Here is a 23,590-nt window from a genome sequence, read left to right as displayed (position 1 = left end):
CAGATACGAGAAAGACATGTATACTTTTGTAGGGGAGTCGATCCAGATCCAACAGATGGTGCATCACAGGATTTTTGAATGTGCACATCCACAAGATGAACAGGGCCAAAGCTCAGTTGTACAGCATATGCTTTGCATGCAGCAGGTTTATAGTGGCCATTTAGGAACATAAGAACATAAGGAAGCTGCCTTACACCGAGTCAGACCACTGGTTCATCTAGCTGGCAGCGGCTCTCCAGGGTTTCAGGCAGGAATATTTCTAGCACTACCTGGAGGTGCTGGGGGATTGAACCTGGGACCACCTTCTGTGTGCAAAGCAGGTGCTGTACCACTGAGCTTACGCATCCCCCCAAAAGAGGAAATGCATCACAAAAGAAAAGGGCAAAGGAGGGCACCAATTTGTATGAAATTTGCATGTGTTAATTTATTCATATAGATGCAAATTCAGCAATAATGACTATAATTTCAATAGAAATACAATACATCTCCCCATAGTGGGGAAGACTGTGACCAGGTGACCTGTGCAGCTGCCTGCTCAGTCTGCCGCCCAGGCACTACCTGTTGATGGGCAGCTTCAAGGCCCTGGGTGCTCCCCCTTCTGATGGCTCTTGATCTTTCAACTTGGCAGCCCTTCAAATAGACACCTGTAAAATAGGACACATGGCCACCCTTAAAAGGTCCCAGGTTCAATCCCCAGTATCTCTGGGTATGGCTGGAAAAGATGGCCTCCTCTCTAGAGAGCAGCTGCAGTCAGTGTAGATTAGCCTTCCCAAACCCGGGGCCCTCCAGATCTGCTGGACTACAGCTCCCAGAATTCCTGACCATTGGCCATGCTGGCTGGGGATGATGGGGGTTGTAGTCCAACACATCTGTAGGGCACCGGGTTGGGGAGGAAGGATGGTTTAGGGAGGAAGGATGGTTTAGGAGATTGCTACTACTAATCACGTTTATCCCAGATTTCAGTTCACTGTGAATTCGATTTCATCATTCCTATCTGCATACTCCCTATCTGTTGTCAACCTAATCCAGGGTCATTATCACTGATACCCAAGCTTAAAGGGTTTGAACACCTAACCTGATGCCCACACAGTGCTGTTAGCACAGTACAACTAGTGAGAGTATGCATGCGTGGGTGAAGGGTGCTGGATCCTTCCCCCTCAACCCTCCTTACCTCACTGCACTCTGTTGGGCAGGCACTTTTCTCCCCTATCTGGCTGACTTGCACCATCAGAGGTGAGTTGGGAGAAAAGTGCCTGCAGTGATGGACCACCACAAAGTGAAGTTGCGGTGAGGGGAAGAGTTCAGCTCTCCAAACCAGTGGTCCCCAATCTCCTTGGGTGGGTAGGCACATTTGGAATTTTGAAAGTATTGTGGGCATTCTCACAAAATGGCTGCCATGTGGGTTGCTTGCCCATTCATAAAATGGCTCCAATTGTGGGGATGACCGGTCATAAAACACTCATTTCCCAGAAGGCAAACTGGTGAGACCAAAAAAAAGGCACCACTTGGAGTCCCTAGGCCCATACAGTGGCCAGAAGCAAAGAAGAACAGGGCTTCTGAATCTTTAATAGATGTGTAGAAGAATGCATGGAAGCTTCCACATAAATAGCTCCACATACCAAAATCACAGAACAAGCATCCTTTAAAAGAAAATGTTTGCATGAATTTTCTTTGATTTTGTGAGGCTTTGCTGCCATTCAGCTCTGCCACTTACCGCACTCCACTAACACGCTTTCTGGCTTCTTGATAAAGAGTCCATCTGACTGAGTTGAGGGCTCCCCTTTGGGTTCCTCTGAAAAACACAGAGGGGAAGAAGGATGATGGCGCGTCACATCTTATCAGTGCTCTAAGGGCAAAAGTAGTGCTGGGGTGATTTGGGGATGCTGAAGTACTGCAGCAGCAGCTGGTGCCCACTGTGGCTGGTGGGATGGAGGGTAGGCCCCACAGGTGGAGCCAACTACATCTAGGGCATGCTTCATGTAACTGAAGCACTGCACAGAGAGTAATTTTAATTATTTTAAGAACAGGGGCAACAAGAAGGACATAGGAAACATGCAGATGGGGCTCTGCCCTCTTTGCCCCAACAGACAGGCCATCCATGGAGGTGGGTACCTCTGTACTGGGGTCCCAGGGAGGATGCTGCATTGCACGGGGCCCAGCTTCTGACAGCGTGACTCATGAGGGAACTTAGGAAACCAGAAGAAGTCTCTCATGTCCCTCACAGGCACAGGGAGAGCACCGAGGACTGCTATATATTAGGAGGGGTAGATCTCTGCATACAAAGTACAGAGAGACTCACTGCACAAATACCTATGAAGCCCTTCAATATACAAGCCCTCCACCCACTTATAATTAATAGTCATAATTAAGGGCATTTTCCTCCCCCCCCCAAACACTGAAATATTTGGATCTCACCTCCTGGTGCCTGCTCTGCTGGAGCGGCTGCTGATGGGCACAAAAGAGGGGGAAAAACGTTAGACCTTTGACCCCAGCCCTGGAAGCCTTCTCCTTTCCCCACAACTCCAAGTATCATTTCCATTTGAATTACAGCCTGCCTGAAGCTTGCAAGTCTGGGAAATACTCCTGGGTCTGGAAATTTGCATTCCCACCCCCCTTCCCATTCTATTCCAGGATATTATTATAGTTATTCATTTATTTTTCATCTTCTTCCATAATAATAATAATAAGAAGAAGACGTATGCATCAATTCCTACTGTAAAAAGCAGACTCAAAGTGACTTACACACACAAATAGAGAAATCTGTAACAGTAAAAACCAAAATCAATCAATCATAATCAGTACAATAATACAAATAAAGAGAAACTTCATAAAAACATAATCTAAGAAAACGAAAAATGTTCATCCACAATACACAAAATCCCGCTCCTCCTCCTTCACAGCCTAGAATGGACACCACAAAAGCAGCCCACAACAATTGGGCGTTAACTAATGTCCAAATGTCCAGGAAAATAAGTACGTCTTTGCCTGGTACCAAAAAGGTGGCAAGATTGGTGCCAGGCAAGCTTCCTTGGGGAGAACATTCCATGAACGTGGGGCTATCACAGAAAATGCCCATCCCCAAACTACCCCCCTCCCTGCCAGCTTCTCTCAAAGCAGGCACACAAAGAAGGGCTTCTGAATCCAGCCTCAGGGACTGGATAAGTTCATAGAGAGAGACGCGGTCCTTGAGGTATCGGGGTCCCAAGCCATGTAGTGCTTTATAGGTTAAAACCAGCATTGATCCCTTAGGAAGAATAATTTGAAACCTCTCACCACAAAAACACCTTATGGGGCACATGCTTGGTTCGGAGACTCCCCAGAATGTCTTTCTGTGACAGACATGAGGTGAAGAAATATAGTTAAAGAGCTGAAGTGTGAGTTTTATTGGCCCAGTTTGAACATAACAATTAACAAAGGTTTATTGTCACATGCACATACCTTGGGCTCACATGCTCCCTGCCCCCTTCTCCACAAAGAGATCAGAAACTTTTGTTTCCCATTTCAATTAACCACAGTGTAGCATTACATTCAAACCCTAAACCATGGTTAGTCTTAACTGTGGTTCGTTGAAACAAGCCAGCTTCAAAACTCATGTCTTGAAGTTGGCTTGTTCCAACCAACCCCAGTTAAAACTAACCAGTTTTTTTCCAGGTTTGGACATAACACTAAGCTGTGGTTAGTTTAAAGTGGAAGTAAGTGCTTCCAAAATCATCTTCCCAGCCACACCAGGTGAGGAGGAAAGTGGGCCGGTGGAAGGACATTGTTTGTTGTTAGATCTGAATGTGGCCAATGAGGGCACAATATGGGTTTGTCTGTAATGTGTAGCAGCCCTCAGGGCCAATCGCACTGTACAAAAATGGACCTCAACAGGAAAATCAGCCTACCATACATGTTCTTTACAAAGATATCCTGTTGTATGACTTGCAAAATATTTAGAATCACACAGGTTCTGTATAGAAGAACATGGCAAGAGGAGCAGTTGTGAGCTTTCTTCTAATTACAGGCTGAGCTCTGCTTCACCCCACCTCCACTGCTCAAAAGAAACCTGTACCTGGCTCCAAACTCTCCCACTTCATGGTTCATTTGGGACATCTGCTTTGGTTTTATTTTTCAAGTGCCTCCATGATTATCACCTCAAATGTCCATTTGGTGCTTATTACACTTATAAATTTAGCTCCAAGGGGGGGGCAGGGGGGTGGAGGTGGTTTCATGTTTGACACAAGGGCTAGCCAATCAGCACTGCACGCAACCTGGTCTGAGAAAGGGGATGGGAAGTGGCTTCATGATGGGCCAGCCAATCAGTGTTATGCAAACTTGGCTTCTGCTACAAACCAGAAAAAGAGGCTTCTCTTGATCTCAATCTTGGGGAGAAGATGATACATGGCTAAAATGTAGTAAATGTGGTTCACCAGTGGGCTTGCCACTGAAACTATGTACATCTCTATCCACCCATTGTGTGATATTTGTAAACTGAATGGCCTGAAGCAAAAACAATTCTCTCATCCCCAAACAGAATGGGTTAGGTCCAGACTTAAGATGGAAGTTTTACTACGAAAGTTGTAGAGCTACATTAAAGGTTCTTACCATTACTCAGCATCAGAGTCGTCTTCTCCTTTCTGGTTTGTAGATCCAGATTTAGTCATACTTAAACTAGGCCCATTGAAATCAATGGGACTTAAGTTAGTAATGACTAATCCAACCTAATATTTTAAAATATTCATTCATTTCTCATTTGAAGATGATGCAGATGCTCTGAAAGCCAACCACAAGTCTACGATTTAGGATTCTTGCAATGTCTATCCTAATCTTCCATTTGTTCACATTCACCCAGTAGCCTAAAATATTTTTACAGATGTTAACACTGGGACAAAGGAAGAATGGAGGATCTGAAGTTATAAGGGCTGAAAAAGAGCCAGAGAAGAGGGCCTAGCTGATATGGTAGTGGAAATGGAAGGAGGTCCCCATGGGGCAGGAGAGGTTAGCAAAGAAGAATCACAAGGCCTAGGAGCTCCAGGGTTTGATTCCAAGGAAAGGGACCTGAATTTCAATATTTTGCCTAGGCCATAAATATGCACAAAACCTGTCTACACTTCCCTACCTTGGGAAAGGGGTTATAGCTCAGTAGTACAGCACATTGTTCACATGCTTTGATCCCTGGCACCTCCAGTTAAAAGGATCAGGTAGGAGCTGATAGGAAAGACCTCTGCCTGAGAGCCTAGAGAGAGAGCCTGGGCTGGTATAAGGCAGGTTTCTTATTCTAATCATATAACCTTCCCCAACGTGGTGCCCTCCAGATGTTTTGAACTACCACTCCCCCCATCCCTGAGCACTGGCCATTCTGGCTGTGGCCTATGGGACTTGTAGTCCAAAACACCTGGCGGGTACCACATTGGGGAAGACTCCTTCAGAATTCCAAGCTATTCAGCTACATGACCCTCTAGGACCCAACATCCACAGAGCATTGTTTCCTCTCCCACACCCTTTCTGTCTCCCATGCTGCACCTAGAGCAGAGATGTTGAATCTCCTTCAGCCCAGGAGCCAAATACAATTTCAGAGAAGCTCTCAGGGGCCACATTCCAGTGGTGGGCAGTGCTGAAGCCAAAAGGGGTGGGGCCAAAATACCAGCATATTTTAGCTTAAACCTGTTACTGCCAGTTAGTATGCCTTAGGAGAGGCATTCCAATCTTTTAGCATGTGGGAAAAACTGCACAAATGCTGCAAAACCACCAAACAATCAGTGATTGGGGAGAAAAACAGTAACCACATGGTGATGAAAAGTGCGTGGCATCTGGGGAACCCTGGAGGGCTGGATGTGGTCCCCAGGCCTGAGGGTGAACACCCATTACCTAGAGGAACAGAGAGTCCAAAACAGTGCCCAAGCGGAGCTGTGAGGAGTAAAGTTTGAGGCTTAACACACTACGTAGCTCTGTTTTTTTCTACTGCCACCCATGATCCATAAAACCAGCTTGTACGTTTTGCTAAGAAGATCCAGGGTTCAAATCTGGATTGCATGACTGGATGCTTAAAATACATCTCTTGCCTAATTGTGGTTTTTATATTTAATAGGCAGTAATGTCCTTTTTGGATAGTTCTCAGTGCCGTGCTGGACCTCGCGAAGTAAGGATGCAAAATCAGCAAAGCACCCATTTTTACTGGGCCAGCATTTTGAATAAAAGTGATAATCTTACAATTTGTTGTTAGTTCAGTTCAAACAGTCTAGCAGAGATCTGCAGTTTATAAGTTGGGAGTTGGAGCTTTCTAGGGCAATAGGCCAACACGTGGCAGACTAATGCAGCGGTGGGAGGACATTCAGTATGTCTTTGGTTAGATTCTACATTATGGGGTGCACAAAGCCTCTGCCTACCCCCACCCCTCGGCTCTGGGAATTCAAGGCCAGATTAGATCTGTCAAGCAAAATATTTCCCTCCAATCCAACTGGAGATCTAATTAATTCAGGATTTCAATTCAAGCTGATTGCATGGCCTTTTTATTGAAGTGAGCAGTTCCATGGCATGTACAGGATTTCCTGGGAAATCAAGCACAAAATGCTTCAGCCATCAGAGTGGGGAAAGTCAGCATTTTTTCAAATTGGCTGTATAAGATGCTGGAAAGAGAGGCCTGTCAGAAGCAGCCTGGGTGAGCTCTGAGCTTCTTGGACTCTGGTGTCCGTCCTGATTCCATCTTCAAGCTAGCAGCGGTTTTCTACCGTCCCTCTCAAGTGGTACATCAACGTATTGTTCTACTCCCTTGCTGAGGCTGTTCTCAGCATCCTAGTACCCAGAACACAGGAAAGCAACCAGGATTTCCCTGGAGCTCTTCAGTCTTCCAACCCACAAACATGGCACATGCCTTTCTGCTAGTCAGCACGTGCTTCAACATCTCAAAATGGGACCCCTGATCCCACCTTTCGGGTCTTGTTTCTTCGCTGCCTTTGGGTCTTCTTTCTTCACTTCCTTCTTCTTTGCTGCTGTAGGGGGATGAAAGGAAGGCAGATCAGCACAGGAATAAAGGGGCAGGAAGAGCAAGCTGCTTGAGCACATGTGGACAACTGTGCACATTGATTCAATACATGTGCTGTTTATTATTAATAACAATAAGTGGGACCGCAACAAAATGTTGCAGTGTGGAATGCTGCTGTTTAGGATTCCAACCACTCCATTTCACCCACACACCCTGCCACATCCCCACCCCACAACCGCACACATAGTTCATTTGGGGCCACTAACTCAGCCATCACTGGGTTGTGTTTGGTTTCTTTTTTCACCTGAAGTTTTTTTTGTACATCCGCAAATCTTGGAATTCTCCCAAGCCTGCCAATACCTCCCTGTTGTCCATGGATGGTGCTGTTTTGGCTACATAAGCAACAACATTCACAGCCAGAACATCGGAAATAGCAGGGATAATATAAAAGTAGAAAGTGGCAGCTGTCTCCTCTGCCTAATGATAGGGCCAGCCCTGCCTGCCTACTTCGGTTTTCTCTAGGCTCCAAAGAAAACACACACATGGATAGCCACTTATGAATCACTAATAAAGGGAAATGCGTCACTACAAAATAGTGATTTGCATGAAATGTGCATATGCTAATTTACAAGTATAGATGCACATTTAGAAATTATGATTATAATTCAAAGATAAATGCAGTACATCTCACCATACTGTTGAGGACTGTGACCAGGTGACCTGTGTGCCTGCTCAGTCTGCTAACTGTGAATGGGCAACAGTTCTTACTGTTCTTTATCTTTAAACCAGAATTGGACAGGGCAGCCCTTCACACAGAGGATGCCTTCAGAGGTTGGTCTTCTGGCACACTTCAAATAGAGGACTGTCCTCTATAAAAGAGGACACACGGCCACCCTTACAAACAGACACTCACACACACACACACACACACACACACTATGGATTCAAAACAATTTCATCACACAGTGCATCCTGATGAAGTTCCCACAGGACAAATCAGACAGAGAGGCAGGATCCCTGGCTATGACTCACTGGGAGCAACATACCACCATGCTTATGGAGTGGCAACATATGTAAGGTCGTCAACTGAAAATGCCCAGCTGTGCTCAGCCTCTAATCTCAACAATATACATGAGGTAACTGTAAGAATAGGGGAATTAACAATAATTAACATATATAAACCCCTGGCTATTAATTGGCCCCTACAAGTTATACCTCTGCCTCCACATCCAGCTGTTTACCTTGGAGATTTTAATAGTTATCATACTCAGTGGAAGTACAGTGAACTTGACGAAAATGGTGAGGCACTTGTAAACTGGGCAGATGATAACAGTTTGTATTTGATATTCCATGCAAAGGACAGAGGAAGATATAAATCGGCAGCTTGGAGAAAGGAATACAACCCTGGTTTGTGTTTTGTGACCACCAACGAGGAAAAACTGTCAGGGAAAATCTCTCGACTGGTACTAGCAGATTTCCCCCATAGCCAGCACCGCCCAATTCTGATTGAAATTGGCACAAGTATACCTCTGATGTCATCCTTTCCCCGCCCAAGGTGGAATTTCAAGAAGGCGAAATGGGATGTCTTTACTGAAAATCTAGACAAATGCTTGAGCTGGATCTCCCCTAAATTCAACAATTATGAGAGACTTACAGGTGCATTTATATGTGCGGCAAGAAAGGCTATTCCTAGAAGATACCGCAGGCAATACATTCTGGGGTGGAATGATACCTGTGAGAACCTGTATCAAGAATTTTTTTTAAATGGAGACCATGACATTGCAGATGACTTGTTACATAGCCTCGATATAGCATGGCGAGAGAAATGGATGGAGACCATTGAATCGCTCAATTTTAAAACGTCTAGTAGAGAAGCATGGTCATTGCTGTGGAAATTAGGGGCAAGTAAGAAGAAAATAAATGATAAGACACACATTTCAGCCAATAAGATTGCGGCACATATATTGTCTACATCTAGAGCTACAAGGGACAAAGTCCATACAAGACAAATTAGACAAAAACTTAGTGCTCTTAAAACTACTTGTCCTGAACAATCTGAATATTCACGCCCTTTTTCCCCCTTTGAAATTACAAATACACTCAAGGATATAAAAGCTGGCAAGGCACCTGGACATGATGGTATACATCCTGAATTCCTCCTGCATTGTGGAAAATATGCAAAAAGATGGTTGGCAGAATTATTTTCGGATATTATGGAAACAGGTATAATACCACACAAGATGAAGCAAGCAAAAATCATTGCAATACTCAAACTGGGAAAAACAAATGACCAACCAAGAACTATCGACCAATCGCACTGCTAAGCACTGTCTATAAGCTTCTCGAAAGGCTTCTACATAATAGAATCAGCCAGAAGATACTCCAGATAATTCCAGTGGAACAAGCTGGATTTCGCCCCGCACAAAACTGCGCTGACCAAGTGCTTTCACTAACAACCTGTATAGAAGCAGGATATCAGGCGAGGCAAAAAACATCAGTTGCTTTTATAGATTTAAGTGCAGCATAGCATATGATACAGTGTGAAGACACGGACTACTTTATAAATTAATACAAGTAACCTCATGCCAAAAAACTACCTGACTTATTGATAATATGCTTGCTGGAAGAACTTTCTCTGTGACTACAGGAGAGGATACTAGCGTCCCTAAATTTTTAAACAACGGACTACCATAAGGCTCAGTTCTTGCACCTCTCCTTTTCAATCTATACATAGCTGACATACCGCACACAAAGTCGAGGAAGTTGGCGGATGATTGGACTATAGACACACAACATAAATCCTTTGAGACAACTGAAGATGTCCTCACTTCTGATCTAGACATACTGGATAAATATTTCTGTAAGTGGAGGTTACAGCCCAATCCAACAAAGACGGAAATAACATGCTTCCGCCTTTGTAATAGATCAGCAGGCAGAGAGCTCAACATTCAATTTAAGGAAAACTGGCTCAATCACAACATGCATCCCAAATATCTTAGGGTCACACTGGATAGGACACTTTCCTATAAAGAATACTTGATGAAGACTGCTGCTAAACTGAGAAGTAGAAATAACATTCTACACAAACTATGCAGCACTAGCTGGGGCTCAACAGCGGATACGCTGAGAATGACCGCACTCAGTCTGGTTTACTCAGCAGCAGAGTACTGTGTCCCAGCGTGGCTTAATAGTCCACACACGAGAAACATCGATACACAACTGCATGAGTCAATGCGTATTGTTACTGAGACGATACGATCTACTCCCTCATACTGGCTGCCTGTTTTGAGCCATGTACCACCTCCGGATGCAAGACGAATGAGCGCCCTTCTTCAAGAATACTGGAAAATTATTGATCATCTCCAGCTACCAATATTAATTGACATAACCTACTTGGAGCAAAACAGGTTAAGATCGAGACATCCAGCCATTTCTACCGCTAAAGCTCTTCTAGAAGATGATTTCAATATCCACAACACGTGGAAACAACATTGGCTAGGAAACTGCCCTCCACAATGCTGAAGCTTGCCCTGCATCTTGGAAAAACCACCTGGATTTGACCAGCCCTGTGTGATATGGACAACCTTGAACAGAATTCGCACGGGTCATGGTAGATTTGCAGATGCCCTTTATAAATGGGGCAAAACAACATCATCAAATTGTGATTGTGGGGCTGAAAAACAAACTATCCAACATATAGTGACAGAGTGTCAAAACCGAGCCTACAGTGGAGACTTTGCTGATTTCCTAGCTGTGACAACTGAAGTAAAAAACTATATCTGTAACCTAGACATACGTTTGTAATATTCCTGTCTATATTTTATATTTTACATTTCATATTTATTATGCTCTGTGTTTTTATTGTAATGCAATGTAAATGTGCCATACAATAAATAAATAAATCCCACAGGATATTGTAATGACAAAAATAGCCTTGGGGTTAGAGAAATGCATGGGAGAGTCAGTCTCTCAGTGGTGGCTAATGTTGACAGGGGTGCAGAACCTCCAGCCTGTGAGCTGGATCCAGCCTGCCAGGCACCCCAATCCAACCCTCAGATCCTCCGGAGGTTCCTCCAGAGGGTGGTGCTGGATGCATCCCCTCAGAGGTCATCCTCTATTATCTCCAATCTCCTGCTGCTGTGCTCCAGCAGCTGAAACCCCATTGTTATCTCCCATCTGAGACTGGAGATAACAGCAGGGATGCAGGGCAGGGGGACTCACTTGAGCTAAGGAGAACAGTCACTTGCCTTGGCACAGGCCAAGTCCTGCTACCCCACATCCTCCCATCCCTGCTGTTACAATGTTTATGATGACAAAAAGCTCTATGCTGCCATATCCGAAGAGAGTCTACCTCTGACTACCAGATGACGGGGTCTATCAACTGGGGATGGATATTATCACCATGCCCTCACTTGTGAAAGGGTGTGCTTCCAGATGAGGCTTCGCCCTGCCATATTCATGGAATTTTACAGAGAGGAAGTCATCATCTTCCATTCACAACCCTGCTGCCTTTCCCCACCACTTTTTTCATTTTTTTATTTTCTTACCACAGAAAATCCGCTAAGGAGAAAAAGGCGGAATAGCTGCATGATGCCTTCTAAAGGGTCTCCATCTGGAAGCACCCCAAATTGTTGTGAACTGCCCAGAGAGCTCTGGCTATTGGATGGTATAGAAATATAATAAATAAATACATCCATGGGCATTCTAAATGGATGCTTCTGCTGAGCTAATCAGACCATATCACACATGAACCTAGGGTTGTATCCAGAATCTGCCTCCCGCTCATGGAAGGTGTCTCCACCCAATTTCCGGGGATCTCCTCTCCCCGCACCACAGTTCACCCCATTCATCTGGTCTCCTGACCCTCTATGTAGCATTTTCAGGGGGCTGAAGGAGCTGCTGTGGAGGCGAGGGGGCAGGGGCATCCGCTTTTTGCCAGCCAGTTGCATGAGCCTAAATCTGGATCCAGCTTCTAGTCCACAGGAACTTAACAATGAGATGGATCCACACGTAGAGCACAATCCTATCTATGTTTAGACAGAAAAATGTCCTGCAGCTCCCAGCATTCCTCACCCTGCTACATGGCTGGCTGAGGAATGCTGGGAGTTGTATGACTTTTTTCTGACTGAACATGCATAGGTTTGCACCCTTAATCATGCTTAGAGCGGACCCACTGAAATCTTCCCACTGATATGAATGGGTCTACTCTAAGCATGACAAGTCTAGATGGAATCCATTAGTACACACATTTTAGTATCAATAATAGTACTACATACCAACCAAATAATTTGTTGCTGATTAATCTCATCGATCTTTTAAGTGATGAAGCAATTATATTTAAATGCGTTTGCCTACAACCTCCATCTATGAGCCTTTTTAACATATGGAAAGAAATGCAGGAGGACAAAAGTTAATAAAGCAAACGTCAGTAAAGGAAAAGTTAATGAAGGGCATATAACACAGAAGTCACACACATGCATGTAGGAGCTGCTACATGCTATATTGGTTTGGGGCTAGTCTGAATGATCTCACAATGATCCCTATTTCTGTAAACTCTTGATTCTAAGTAGAGCTGAGCTATCAGTACAGATGCCTGCAGGCAACACCTCTCAAAGACCTGACAATAGGCAGCTGATGGCTGGTAACATTCTGTTGATGTGTTTTAATGCGAGCTGGGATGGGCCAAGAAGAAAGAAATCATGGGGGGTGGGAGAGAAATGAATAAGTGATGGAGGGATTCTGGGAGTTATAGCCTAAGACATCTGGAGGTCCACAGGTTGGGGAAATCTGATCTATTAGATGGAAGTGTCAGAATATCATGTAACTGCGGTTAGGAAGGGGCCAGTTGGAGCAGCATCACACAAAACGCTAACCTAATTCAGGTAACCATTATATCTACTACTGTGGGCAAGAATCCCTTAGAAGAAATGGAGTAGCACTCATAGCCAATAAAAGGGTGGGAAAAGCAGTACTGGGGTACAATCTCAAAAATGATAGAATGATCTCAGTACGAATCCAAGGCAAACCATTCAACATCACAGTAATTCAAGTCTATGCCCCAACCACTGAGGCCGAAGAAGCTGGGGTTGATCGGTTCTATGAAGACCTACAACACCTTCTAGAACTAACACCAAAAAAAGATGTCCTCTTCATCATAGGGGATTGGAATGCTAAAGTAGGAAGTCAAGAAATCACTGGGATAACAGGCAAGCATGGCCTTGGTGTACAAAATGAAGCAGGACAAAGGCTAATAGAGTTTTGCCAAGAGAACACGCTGATCATAGCAAACACTCTTTTCCAACAGCACAAGAGGCAACTCTGCACATGGACATCACCAGATGGTCAATATCGAAATCAGATTGATTACGTCCTTTGCAGCCAAAGATGGAGAAGCTCTATACAGTCAGTAAAAACAAGACCTGGAGCTGACTGTGGCTCAGATCATGAGCTGCTTCTTGCAAAATTTCAGCTTAAATTGAAGAACGTAGGGAAAACCACTAAACCATTCAGGTATGACCTAAATCATATCCCTTATGAATATACAGTGGAGGTGAGGAATAGATTTCAGGGATTAGACCTGACAGACAGAGTGCCTGAGGAACTATGGACGGAGGTCCGTAACATTGTTCAGGAGGCAGCAATGAAATCCATCCCAAAGAAAAAGAAATGCAAGAAAGCAAAGTGGCTATCTGATGAGGCTTTACAAGTAGCTCACGAAAGAAGGGAAGCGAGGGGAAGATACATCCAACTGAATGCAGAGTTCCAGAGAATAGCAAGGAGAGACAAGAAGGCCTTCTTAAACGAACAATGCAAAGAAATCGAGGAAAGGAATAGAATGGGAAAGGCTAGAGATCTCTTCAAGAAAATCTGAGATCTCAAGGGAATGTTTTGTGCAAAGACAGGCATGATAAAGGACAACGAAGGCAGGGACCTAACAGAAGCAGATGAGATTAAGAAGAGGTGGAAAGAATACACAGAAGAACTATACAGGAAAGATCTGAATGTCCCTGATAGCCATGATAGTGCGGTCACTGAACTTGAGCCGGACATCCTAGAGAGTGAAGTCAAGTGGGCCTTAGGAAGCATTACTAACAACAAAGCTAGCGGAGATGACAGTATTCCAGCTGAGCTATTTAAAATCCTAAAAGATGATGCTGTTAAAGGGCTGCACTCAATATGCCAACAAATATGGAACACTCAACAGTGGCCACAAGACTGGAAAAGGTCAGTTTACATTCCAATTCCAAAGAAGGGCAACGCCAAAGAGTGTTCAAACTACCGTACAATTGTGCTCATTTCACATGCCAGCAAGGTGATGCTCAAAATCCTACAAGCTAGGCTTCAGCAGCATGTGAACCGAGAACTACCGGAAGTACAAGCTGGGTTCCAAAGAGGCAGAGGAACTAGAGATCAAATCGCCAACATTCGCTGGATCATGGAGAAAGCAAGAGAATTCCAGAAAAATGTCTATTTCTGCTTCATTGACTACGCTAAAGCCTTTGATTGTGTGGATCACAACAAACTGTGGCAAATTCTTAAAGAGATGGGAGTACCAGACCACCTTACCTGTCTCCTGAGAAACCTGTACGAGGTGTCAAGAAGCAACAGTAAGAACCAGACATGGAACAACCGAGTGGTTCAAAATTGGGAAAGGAGTACGACAAGGCTGCATATTGTCGCCCTGCTTATTTAACTTATATGCAGAGTACATCATGAGAAACGCGGGGTTGGATGAATCACAGGTCGGAATTAAGATTGCTGGGGGAATTATCAACAACCTCAGATACGCAGACGATACCACCCTAATGACAGAAAGCAAAGAGGATCAAAAGAGCCTCTTGTTGAGGGTGAAAGAGGAGAGTGCAAAAGCTGGTTTGAAAATCAACATTAAAAAAACGAAGATCATGGCATCTGGCCCCATCACTTCCTGGCATATAGAAGGGGAAGAAATGGAAGCAGTGACAGAGTTTATTTTCTTGGGCTCCAAGATCACCGCAGACGGTGACTGTAGCCATGAAATTAAAAGATGCTTGCTCCTTGGGAGGAAAGCTATGGCAAACCTAGACAGCATAGTAAGAAACAGAGACATCACCTTGCCGACAAAGGTCCGTCTAATCAAAGCTATGGTTTTCCCAGTAGTAAGGTATGGCTGTGAGAGCTGGACTATAATGAAGGCTGAGCGCCGAAGAATTGATGCCTTCAAATTGTGGTGCTGGAGAAGACTCTTACGAGTCCCCTGGACTGCAAGGAAGTCAAATCAGTCCATCCTAAAGGAAATCAACCCTGAGTGCTCATTGGAAGGACAGATACTGAAGCTGAAGCTCAAATATTTTGGCCACCTAATGCGAAGAGAAAACTCACTGAAAAAGACCCTGATGCTGGGAAAGACTGAAGGCAAAAGGAGAAGGGGACGGCAGAGGATGAGATGGCTAGATAGCATCACCAATGCAATGAATATGAACTTGAGCATGCTCTGGGAGAGAGCAGAGGACAGGAAAGCCTGGCGTGCTATGGTCCATGGGGTCATGAACAGTCGGACACAACTTAACGACTGAACAACAACAATAATGGTGCAGAAAAATCCTTCCAGACTGCAATGAAACATTGTGAGTGAAGCGAGGTGTGCAAGCGACAGTGTTTAGGACTTCCAGACATCAGATCTGACCTTTGAACTGAATAGCATCCACACAGTGGGGCCCATCTACTGGCATATAGCACTACCCTTCCCCTGCGTGGATGCTCTCCAAGCCGCAATTCACGCCCTGCCCCACCTCTTGGGCACATGCTGTCCTGAAGTGCTTTCCAGACCTTGGGCTGTTCTCCAGCTTCCCACACCCGTTACGTGTAAATCTGTCTGCTGGGGGTGTTAATCCAGAGCAAGGGCCCTAATTACCACCTATAGAAGGAGGAAGAAGGAACAGTGGGATGTGTGCATTTGGGGGAGGAAATAGGGAGGCTTTAGGTTTGCTCCCCCAAATCCACATAAAGTTTAGAAGAAGAGCATGCATCTGTTAGAGCTGAGCCTGGTGAAACTGTGGGTGCTACTGGAGATTTAAGGGAGTGGACCCAGGAAGCAGGATAGTAAGGTAGAGCAATCATGGTTGTGGGATGGAACCAAAGGGGAAAAAATACTGTGTTTCAGTTAAGGATGTACAGACTGTGTAAAATCCGCTCCATCTGTGTTTCGCGGATTGTCAGGCACCTTTTGTTCCGTCATCCGCTCACAGATGGATTAAAAAAAAAATTCGGCATGAGGGAAAATATGCAAATAATTATGTAAGAGGTTTCGTAACAATTTACATAATTTACCTTAGACATAACATTTAGCGTATTGTCCCCCATTCCATTCAACTTTTGCTCAGCAGAAACTCGCATAATTTCCTATGAATAAATATGCATAAATTTCAGGAAAGTAAAAAAACATCCGAAAGTCCACAGACTCTGTGCAGCCTGCGGGGGTTGCTCCGCAGCAGATTCTTAGAAATCTGAGCTCATTTTAGTCCATCTCGAATTTCTCCAGCATCCCTAGTAGATGTTCTAGAGCAGCGATGGGGAACATGTGGTCCTCCAGATGCTGTTGGACTACAGCTCAGATCATCCCTCATTATAGGCTATCCTAGCTAGGGCTGATGGGAGTTGCAGTCCAACAACATCTGAAGGGCCACATGTTCCCTGCCCCTGCTCTAGAGAAGCAACTTTTTGTTCGTATATTTTTTTATTTTTTCCCCCTTCTTTTTTTTTTACTAAGCATCTAGTACACAGTCCAATGTTGGCTGCAACCCTATTCACACTTACCCAGGAGCAAGCCCCACTGAATTCAGTGGGACTTACTTCTGAATACACGTATATAAGATTGCACTAGTTAATACTTAATATATCGTACACAGGATGTAAAATTACTTCTCTTATTGGATCAACCGAGATTGGTATAGGCCAGTTCTTAGGTTTCATAGAACTTTCAGGTACATCTGCTTTCATTAAGCCTGATGAGTAGACCTGTGAAACTCAAAAGCATGCATACTACTCTCAGATCAACCTATGTTTATCCAATAAAAAACAGTTATGCTTGCCTTGTATCCCCGATCTGTTGGGAACAGCGTAGCAACAACTGCAAGCCATGTCCTATTTAAGTTAATGCATTTTGAAACCACTTCAGGGTTTTTGTAGTTCTGTTTTCTTAAAATTAACTGTTATTTGAAAAGCAGCTTTAGCAGGGGCATTTATTTATTTATTACATTTCCATAATGCTAAATACCCGAAGCTGTCTGGCAGTTCACAAAAACTGGAATAATAGGCCCTGCACAGCTTTAAGAATGTCACACCAGTATACCATCTGTATATGGCTTAAGTTGTCCTAGAACAGAGTGAGCAACTTGTGGCCCTACAGATATTCTTGGACTGCAACTGCCATCAGCCTAGGCCACCATAGTGAATGGTGAGGGCAAATGGAAGTTGGAATCCAACAATGTCTAGAAGGCGACAAGTTGCCCACCCCTGACTTGTACTCTAAGGGTGCCAAATCTCTTTCAGCCTGAGAGCAGAATTCAATTTTGGAGCTCTCAGAGCCCACTTTCCAGTTGTGGGTGGGGCCAAAGGCAAAAAGGGCAGGGCCAACATACCAAAATACTAGCATATTTTAGCATACAGCTCTTATTGTCAGTAACCAAGCCTCAGAATAAGCATTGCAACCTTTTAGAATGGGGAAAAACTGCACAAAAGGAAGGAAACTTTTCCACTGGCTCTCAGAGAGGTGAAAAGGGGGCCAGGGGAAGAGGATGTGGCCATCTGGAGAACCCCAGAAGGCCAGATTGGGACCCTAGGGTTTGGCCTGCAGGCCTTAGGCTCAACACCCCTGACCTAGAGAGTCAAACCCAGGCAAAGTGAAGTAACAAGAGAGTTTATTTGCAAATGTAATTGTTAATTCACTTATTTTTGTCCTGAGATAACAAGCACAGACATTAAAATGACAAGCAAACCATAGAATTGCCATACACATTTTTTTAACCTCACAGCATAAAAACAACCAATAACATTAAATGGGAGAAAGAGATCTTACATCCATACAGAGTAACCCTCCACATCAGAAATCATCAAGTAGTCTCACATTCATCCAGACAACAACAATGAGAATTGGCAAACATCCAATCCCATCCTAACCAGTGCCAATGCAAAAGCAGCCACTTTCTCAGAGCTTCATTTTTCCAAGCAAAAGGTCTATTCATAATCACAACTTTTTAACCAAGCATGAAATAAATTGCACTGGTAATGGGAAACTTGTTAGCTCCAGTTAGCTCTTTGATTCCTTGGTGAAAAAAGTAAGAACCCACCACTCTTTTAAAAAAGTTATTCCATATTTTAAGACTAAAGCTAAGGGTGAGCCCCAGTTGCTTGGCTCTTAAATGTTTCTGAATCAGCATTTGAACTGAGCTATGTTTGACTCCAGATATCAATCACAGGGGAATGATGGAATCTCAACCCAAGAGGAATTTGATCCCAAGGCAACTACCTGGCCTCCTTTTTTTTCTATTTTTTTCTCGCTATTTTGCAATGCTCCCTACTCAGGCCACAGAATGCAAAATCAGCTTCAACTACAGCCAGCCAAATGAGTTAAGATTTGGGTTGCAAAATTTAATGAAAACAACAAGGAGTCTTGTGACACCTTAAAGACTTAACACATTGACTTGGTTCACACATAATGAGAAGCCACCATGGCTGAATTTCCCTGTGGGGCTTCTTGTTGCAGTGGTCACCACCATTTTGAATATTTGAGCCCTTAAATACGAATCTGGAGAGGGTGGGTTATTCGGGTGATTGATAAGGCACGTGCAACCCTAAAACAGCCCATGTGTTCTGGGTGACTTGTCTACCACCCCAACAACCCACCCTTGCCAGGTTCACACATAACAGCAAGCTACAGTGCACCCCCACCATGGCTCAAATATTCAAAATGGCAGCCGCTGCCATGACGAGAAGCCCAGTGGGGAAATTAATCTATGGTGGTTTCTTGTTACGTGTGAACCAGGCAAGAATATGATGGCACAACCTTTTGTGGACTAGAATCCATTTCATGAAAGCTTAATAAATGTGTTATATTTTAAGGTGCCACAAGAATCTTTTCAGGGCCGGCATCAAGGGTAGGCATGGTCATGTACCTGCCAACGGACCACATTCCAGCAGAGGCCCACTGACAAGAGCCCCCTGGAGTTGATTCTCCTCTTCACCTTTGCAACCTGCTTGTTCACCTGCCTCTCGCTCTGACCCAGACAATGGTGGTGGTAAGAAGGAGCAGTAGATGTCACAGCCTCCTTGCTCCCTGGCTGTCTGCCTCACAAGTAACAAAGTGGTAGCAATTATGAGAAAGAGGATGAGGAGCAACAGCAGCTGGTGACAATGGCAGTGAGAAGGTAGAGACACTGAGGGAGGGGGGCCACTGCAGGTGTCTTAGAGTGAGGCAGCCACCCCAGGCAACAGACTTTTAGTGTCATGAAAGTTCAGCAAGTTGTTATTAATTTATTAATGTCATCGTTTTATTGCCAAGGACGAAGAAAGGCCCTTGTGGGATTTTCTGCTTCAGTTACCAAAATAACTTGGTTGGCCTTTAGTGGGGGGGAGGGGGGCATTTGCTGCTCTGCCTCAGGCAGCAAAATGTTGTGGGCCAGCCCTGACTAGAGGTGCCTCTGATTAATCAGGCAGATTTTTACTTTAAAAAAAGAGTAATACAAGTATTAAATACAAGTATTAAAATGGATTCATTTAAAATGTATTCTATTAACATTAAAACAAATATTAATTGCAGTACAAGTAGTACGTATAAAAACTGAAGATGAAAAGAGACATTTCTCCTGTGTGAGAGACAACAGTCGTTTAAATAAAAGAAAGCTTTTCTCTTTAGAATTATTGTTTCCCTTACGCAAATTTATGCAGATTAAGCCATTGATTAATCAACCAAAACTCATACTAAGGTTTATTGAATCAAGTGGTAGCCTTACCTAATGTGACACTTTCCATTTGATCTCCACTGAACTTATCCATGAGTGGTATTACCTCAATGCTGGCAACAGAAACAGGAACTGGTGGCATATTTTGAGAATAAACAGTTTATGGACATACTTTGGAAAAGGGGGGAGAGAGATTTATTTTATAAGTATATTTTCACCAGGGCAGATCCAGATTTAGTCATACATACTGTAGAGCAGCCCCATTGAATTCAACGGGACTTCAGTTAGTTATGACTAATTTAAATCCCACTGATTTCAATGGGTCTGCTCTCAGGATGACTAAATCTGGATCCAAACCAATATATTGTTGGCTCTTACCATTGAGGGAGGGGGGGAGGAAGTTATCTTGGTTTCTGATACCTAGTTGTGCTCTATTGTTGTATTGTGTGTATGTGTGTGCGATATTTTATATTTAAATGTTGCAGTTTTTTTTATTGATCTGATGGAGAGGAAATCCAGGCAGACTTGAGCCCCAGCACCTCTTGTTTTAGAAAGCAAACCCTCTTGCATGACGCTGTCTCTGTTTCATCCATTCCCACTATGCGCTGAGTCCACACTCCACACATCCCAATAAAGCCACCAGCACTCTCCTTTCTCCCAGCCTGTCTGACCCCTAATATAGCCAGGTGCAGAGTGCTGAGCCATCACAGCCAGCAATCAATAATAACCCACCCCCCCCTGGGCCAACAGAGCAGGGAGATGAGCGACAGAGGGCTCCAGCTGTTGCCCGAGCTCTGCCAGAACCTGCAGTGCTCGGACCGGCCCCAGGATGCTTTGCATAGCTCCCCAGGAGAGACAGCAGCATGAAGGGGGACATGGGTCCTGGAAGCTTGGGGGCTTCCTCCTGCGAGCGAAGATACCTGAATGGCAATGACCAGGAGCAGAACCCACCTCTTCCCCTGCAATTGTCCACACCCCACACCCCCATAAGTAGCCAGATCCTGGAGAAGCAGTGCTTTAAAGCAGTGGCAGGCAGACTTCCGGCTTGCAGGATCTCTTTTGCTTTTTTACTAGAACCCCGTGATCTACTCATCTTATAAATCCAGGAATTCTGAGTGCCAGAATGGAATGGTGCTCCCAGTCTTTCCACCACAAAATCCACTCCTGACTGTCCCAAGCTGTCTATGTTTCAGTAGTAATTTAGAGCAGGGTGTGGGTGTAATTTTGTTGCTGCTGTTGTTAAATAATTGGGAGTCAGAAATCCTTACCAATCTACTGGAAATCACCTGGAAATCTAACAGCAGATCCAGATCTACCTTCTGCTCACCTATGCTTCTAAGGAGAGCAGGACCTTCCTCCTTATTCTAGCTCATTGCCCCATAGAATTCAGGAGGTGCTTGGTCTCCTGGCTATATTTTACAGAACTTCAGTTTCCATTTCTTCCTGCCAGTGAGCCTGTATCTAATGGGCATTTTCCTGTTCCCTGTGAGGCTACCTGAATGGTTGAGACTAGTCTGCCAGGTTGGCTGAAAGAGAGCTCTGCCTGTGGCAAAATGCATCTGATTTCTGCTGACTTACTGGTGGCTATGTGCCCTACTTTACATAGAACTATATGAAGGGTTCTCCAGTCCCAGTCCAGTTTCACCATCAAGAGCTGTGAGAAGGGAGAGTAATGAGGGGCTCTGAAGTTGTCCATCAACAACACCTGAACACAGCAGGTCACCTGGTCACAGTCACCTGGTCACAGTCTTCTTCGCTATGGTGAGATGTCTCGTATTTCTATTTGAATTATAGTTATTTCTAAATTTGCAACTTTACCTATAAATTTGTACATGCAAATTAGTGCCCTCTTTTTTGGTGATGCAATTCCACTTTTTTCCACTAAAAGTTGTATCACTCCAAAGTGGGACAGTATTTCTTGTTTCACCACTGGTAGGGTAACCAGATGTCCTTTTTTTACAGAAAACAGTCCTCAATTTGACTGTCCTCTATTTTGAAGGTGTCCTCTATCTGAAGGGCTGTCCAGTCCAAGTCCGGTTTAAAAATAAAGAACAATCAGAAGGAAGAGCTGAGCCTTAAAGTTGCCCACCAGCAGCAACTGGACAGCAGACTGAGCAAGGCACACAGGTCACCTGGGCCCAATCCAAATGGAAACGGTATGAGAAGCGCTTCCTGGTTATATCTGGATTTTCATGAAATTGCTTTGGTCCATCAGCACCCTTCCCCCTTCATGGATCACTGCCTTGTATTTCTATTTCTATTTCTGCTTCATTGACTACGCTAAAGCCTTTGTGTGGATCACAACAAACTCTGGCAAATTCTTAAAGTGATGGGAGTACCAGACCACCTTACCTGTCTCCTGAGAAACCTGTACGAGGGTCAAGAAGCAACAGTAAAAACCAGACATGGAACAACCGAGTGGTTCAAAATTGGGAAAGGAGTACGACAAGGCTGCATATTGTCACCTTGCTTATTTAACTTATATGCAGAGTACATCATGAGAAACGCCGGGTTGGATGAATCACAGGTCGGAATTAAGATTGCCGGGAGAATTATCAACAACCTCAGATACGCAGACAATACCACCCTAATGGCAGAAAGCGAAGAGGATCTAAAGAGCCTCTTGTTGAGGGTGAAAGAGGAGAGTGCAAAAGCTGGTTTGAAACTCGGCATGAAAAAAACTAAGATCATGGCATCTGGCCCCATCACTTCCTGGCATATAGAAGGGGAAGAAATGGAAGCAGTGACAGATTTTACTTTCTTGGGCTCCAAGATCACCGCAGACGGTGACTGTAGCCATGAAATTAAAAGATGCTTGCTCCTTGGGAGGAAAGCTATGGCAAACCTAGACAGCATAGTAAGAAGCAGAGACATCACCTTGCCGACAAAGGTCCATCTAATCAAAGCTATGGTTTTCCCAGTAGTAATGTATGGCTGTGAGAGCTGGACTATAATGAAGGCTGAGCGCCGAAGAATTGATGCTTTCGAACTGTGGTGCTGGAGTAGACTCTTACGAGTCCCGTAGACTGCAAGGAGGTCAAATCAGTCCATTCTAAAGGAAATCAACCCTGACTGCTCATTGGAAGGACAGATACTGAAGCTGAAGCTCAAATATTTTGGCCACCTAATGCGAAGAGAAAACTCTCTGGAAAAGACCCTGATGCTGGGAAAGACTGAAGGCAAAAGGAGAAGGGGACGACAGAGGATGAGATGGCTAGATAGCATCAGCGATGCAATGAATATGAACTTGAGCACACTCTGGGAGAGAGCGCAGGACAGGAAGGCCTGGCGTGCTATGGTCCATGGGGTCACGAAGAGTCGGACACGACTGAACGACTGAACAACAACAATCAGCACCCTTGGTCTTTGTAACAGAGTTACTACCCAGTACAAGTCCATTATGAGTATCGTGCTAATGGGTTATTGCACTATTGTGTGATTGCAGGACTACGAAGCAGCAATACTGTGAAATCACAATTCCCAATCAAGCAGGAGTGCCTTTTCTCCAGAAATTTTCCTACATTCCTGAATTTGTGATCCCATCCAGTACAAGTGTATAACCACCACCTCTTCCTGTCAGCCTCCTTTCTTCACAGAAATGACTGAGTGACTGCTACGGCCACTGTAAACAGGCAGCCAAGGTGTGGCAGGAAAACTTCTTATACCCCTGAAATTAAAGTAAGCAACTGCG

The 23,590-nt window shown here is 44.4% G+C and overlaps 1 protein-coding gene across 2 annotated transcripts in view; it reads right to left on the bottom strand.

Annotated features, from left to right (window-relative positions):
* Positions 1-23,590, bottom strand: part of MYBPC2 (myosin binding protein C2) — a 75,272-nt gene that overhangs the window by 50,042 nt on the left and 1,640 nt on the right. The window contains exons 2-4 of one of the 2 annotated variants that reach the window (XM_084808304.1): positions 6,906-6,968; positions 2,416-2,445; positions 1,715-1,792 (exon numbers count right to left, since the gene is read on the bottom strand). In XM_084808304.1, coding sequence (XP_084664430.1) covers positions 1,715-1,792; positions 2,416-2,445; positions 6,906-6,968 — 171 coding nt within the window. The remainder of the gene's footprint in view (positions 1-1,714; positions 1,793-2,415; positions 2,446-6,905; positions 6,969-23,590) is intronic. The other variant, XM_084808303.1, reaches the window with a different exon arrangement.

The sequence above is a fragment of the Heloderma suspectum genome, chromosome 6 (assembly GCF_057233095.1).
Source record: "Heloderma suspectum isolate Gila_16-S chromosome 6, 16-S_ref, whole genome shotgun sequence".
In the NCBI taxonomy this organism is placed as follows: Eukaryota; Metazoa; Chordata; class Lepidosauria; order Squamata; family Helodermatidae; genus Heloderma; species Heloderma suspectum.
Note: the sequence above shows the minus strand (reverse complement) of the source record. Positions and strands in the feature narration are given on the sequence as shown.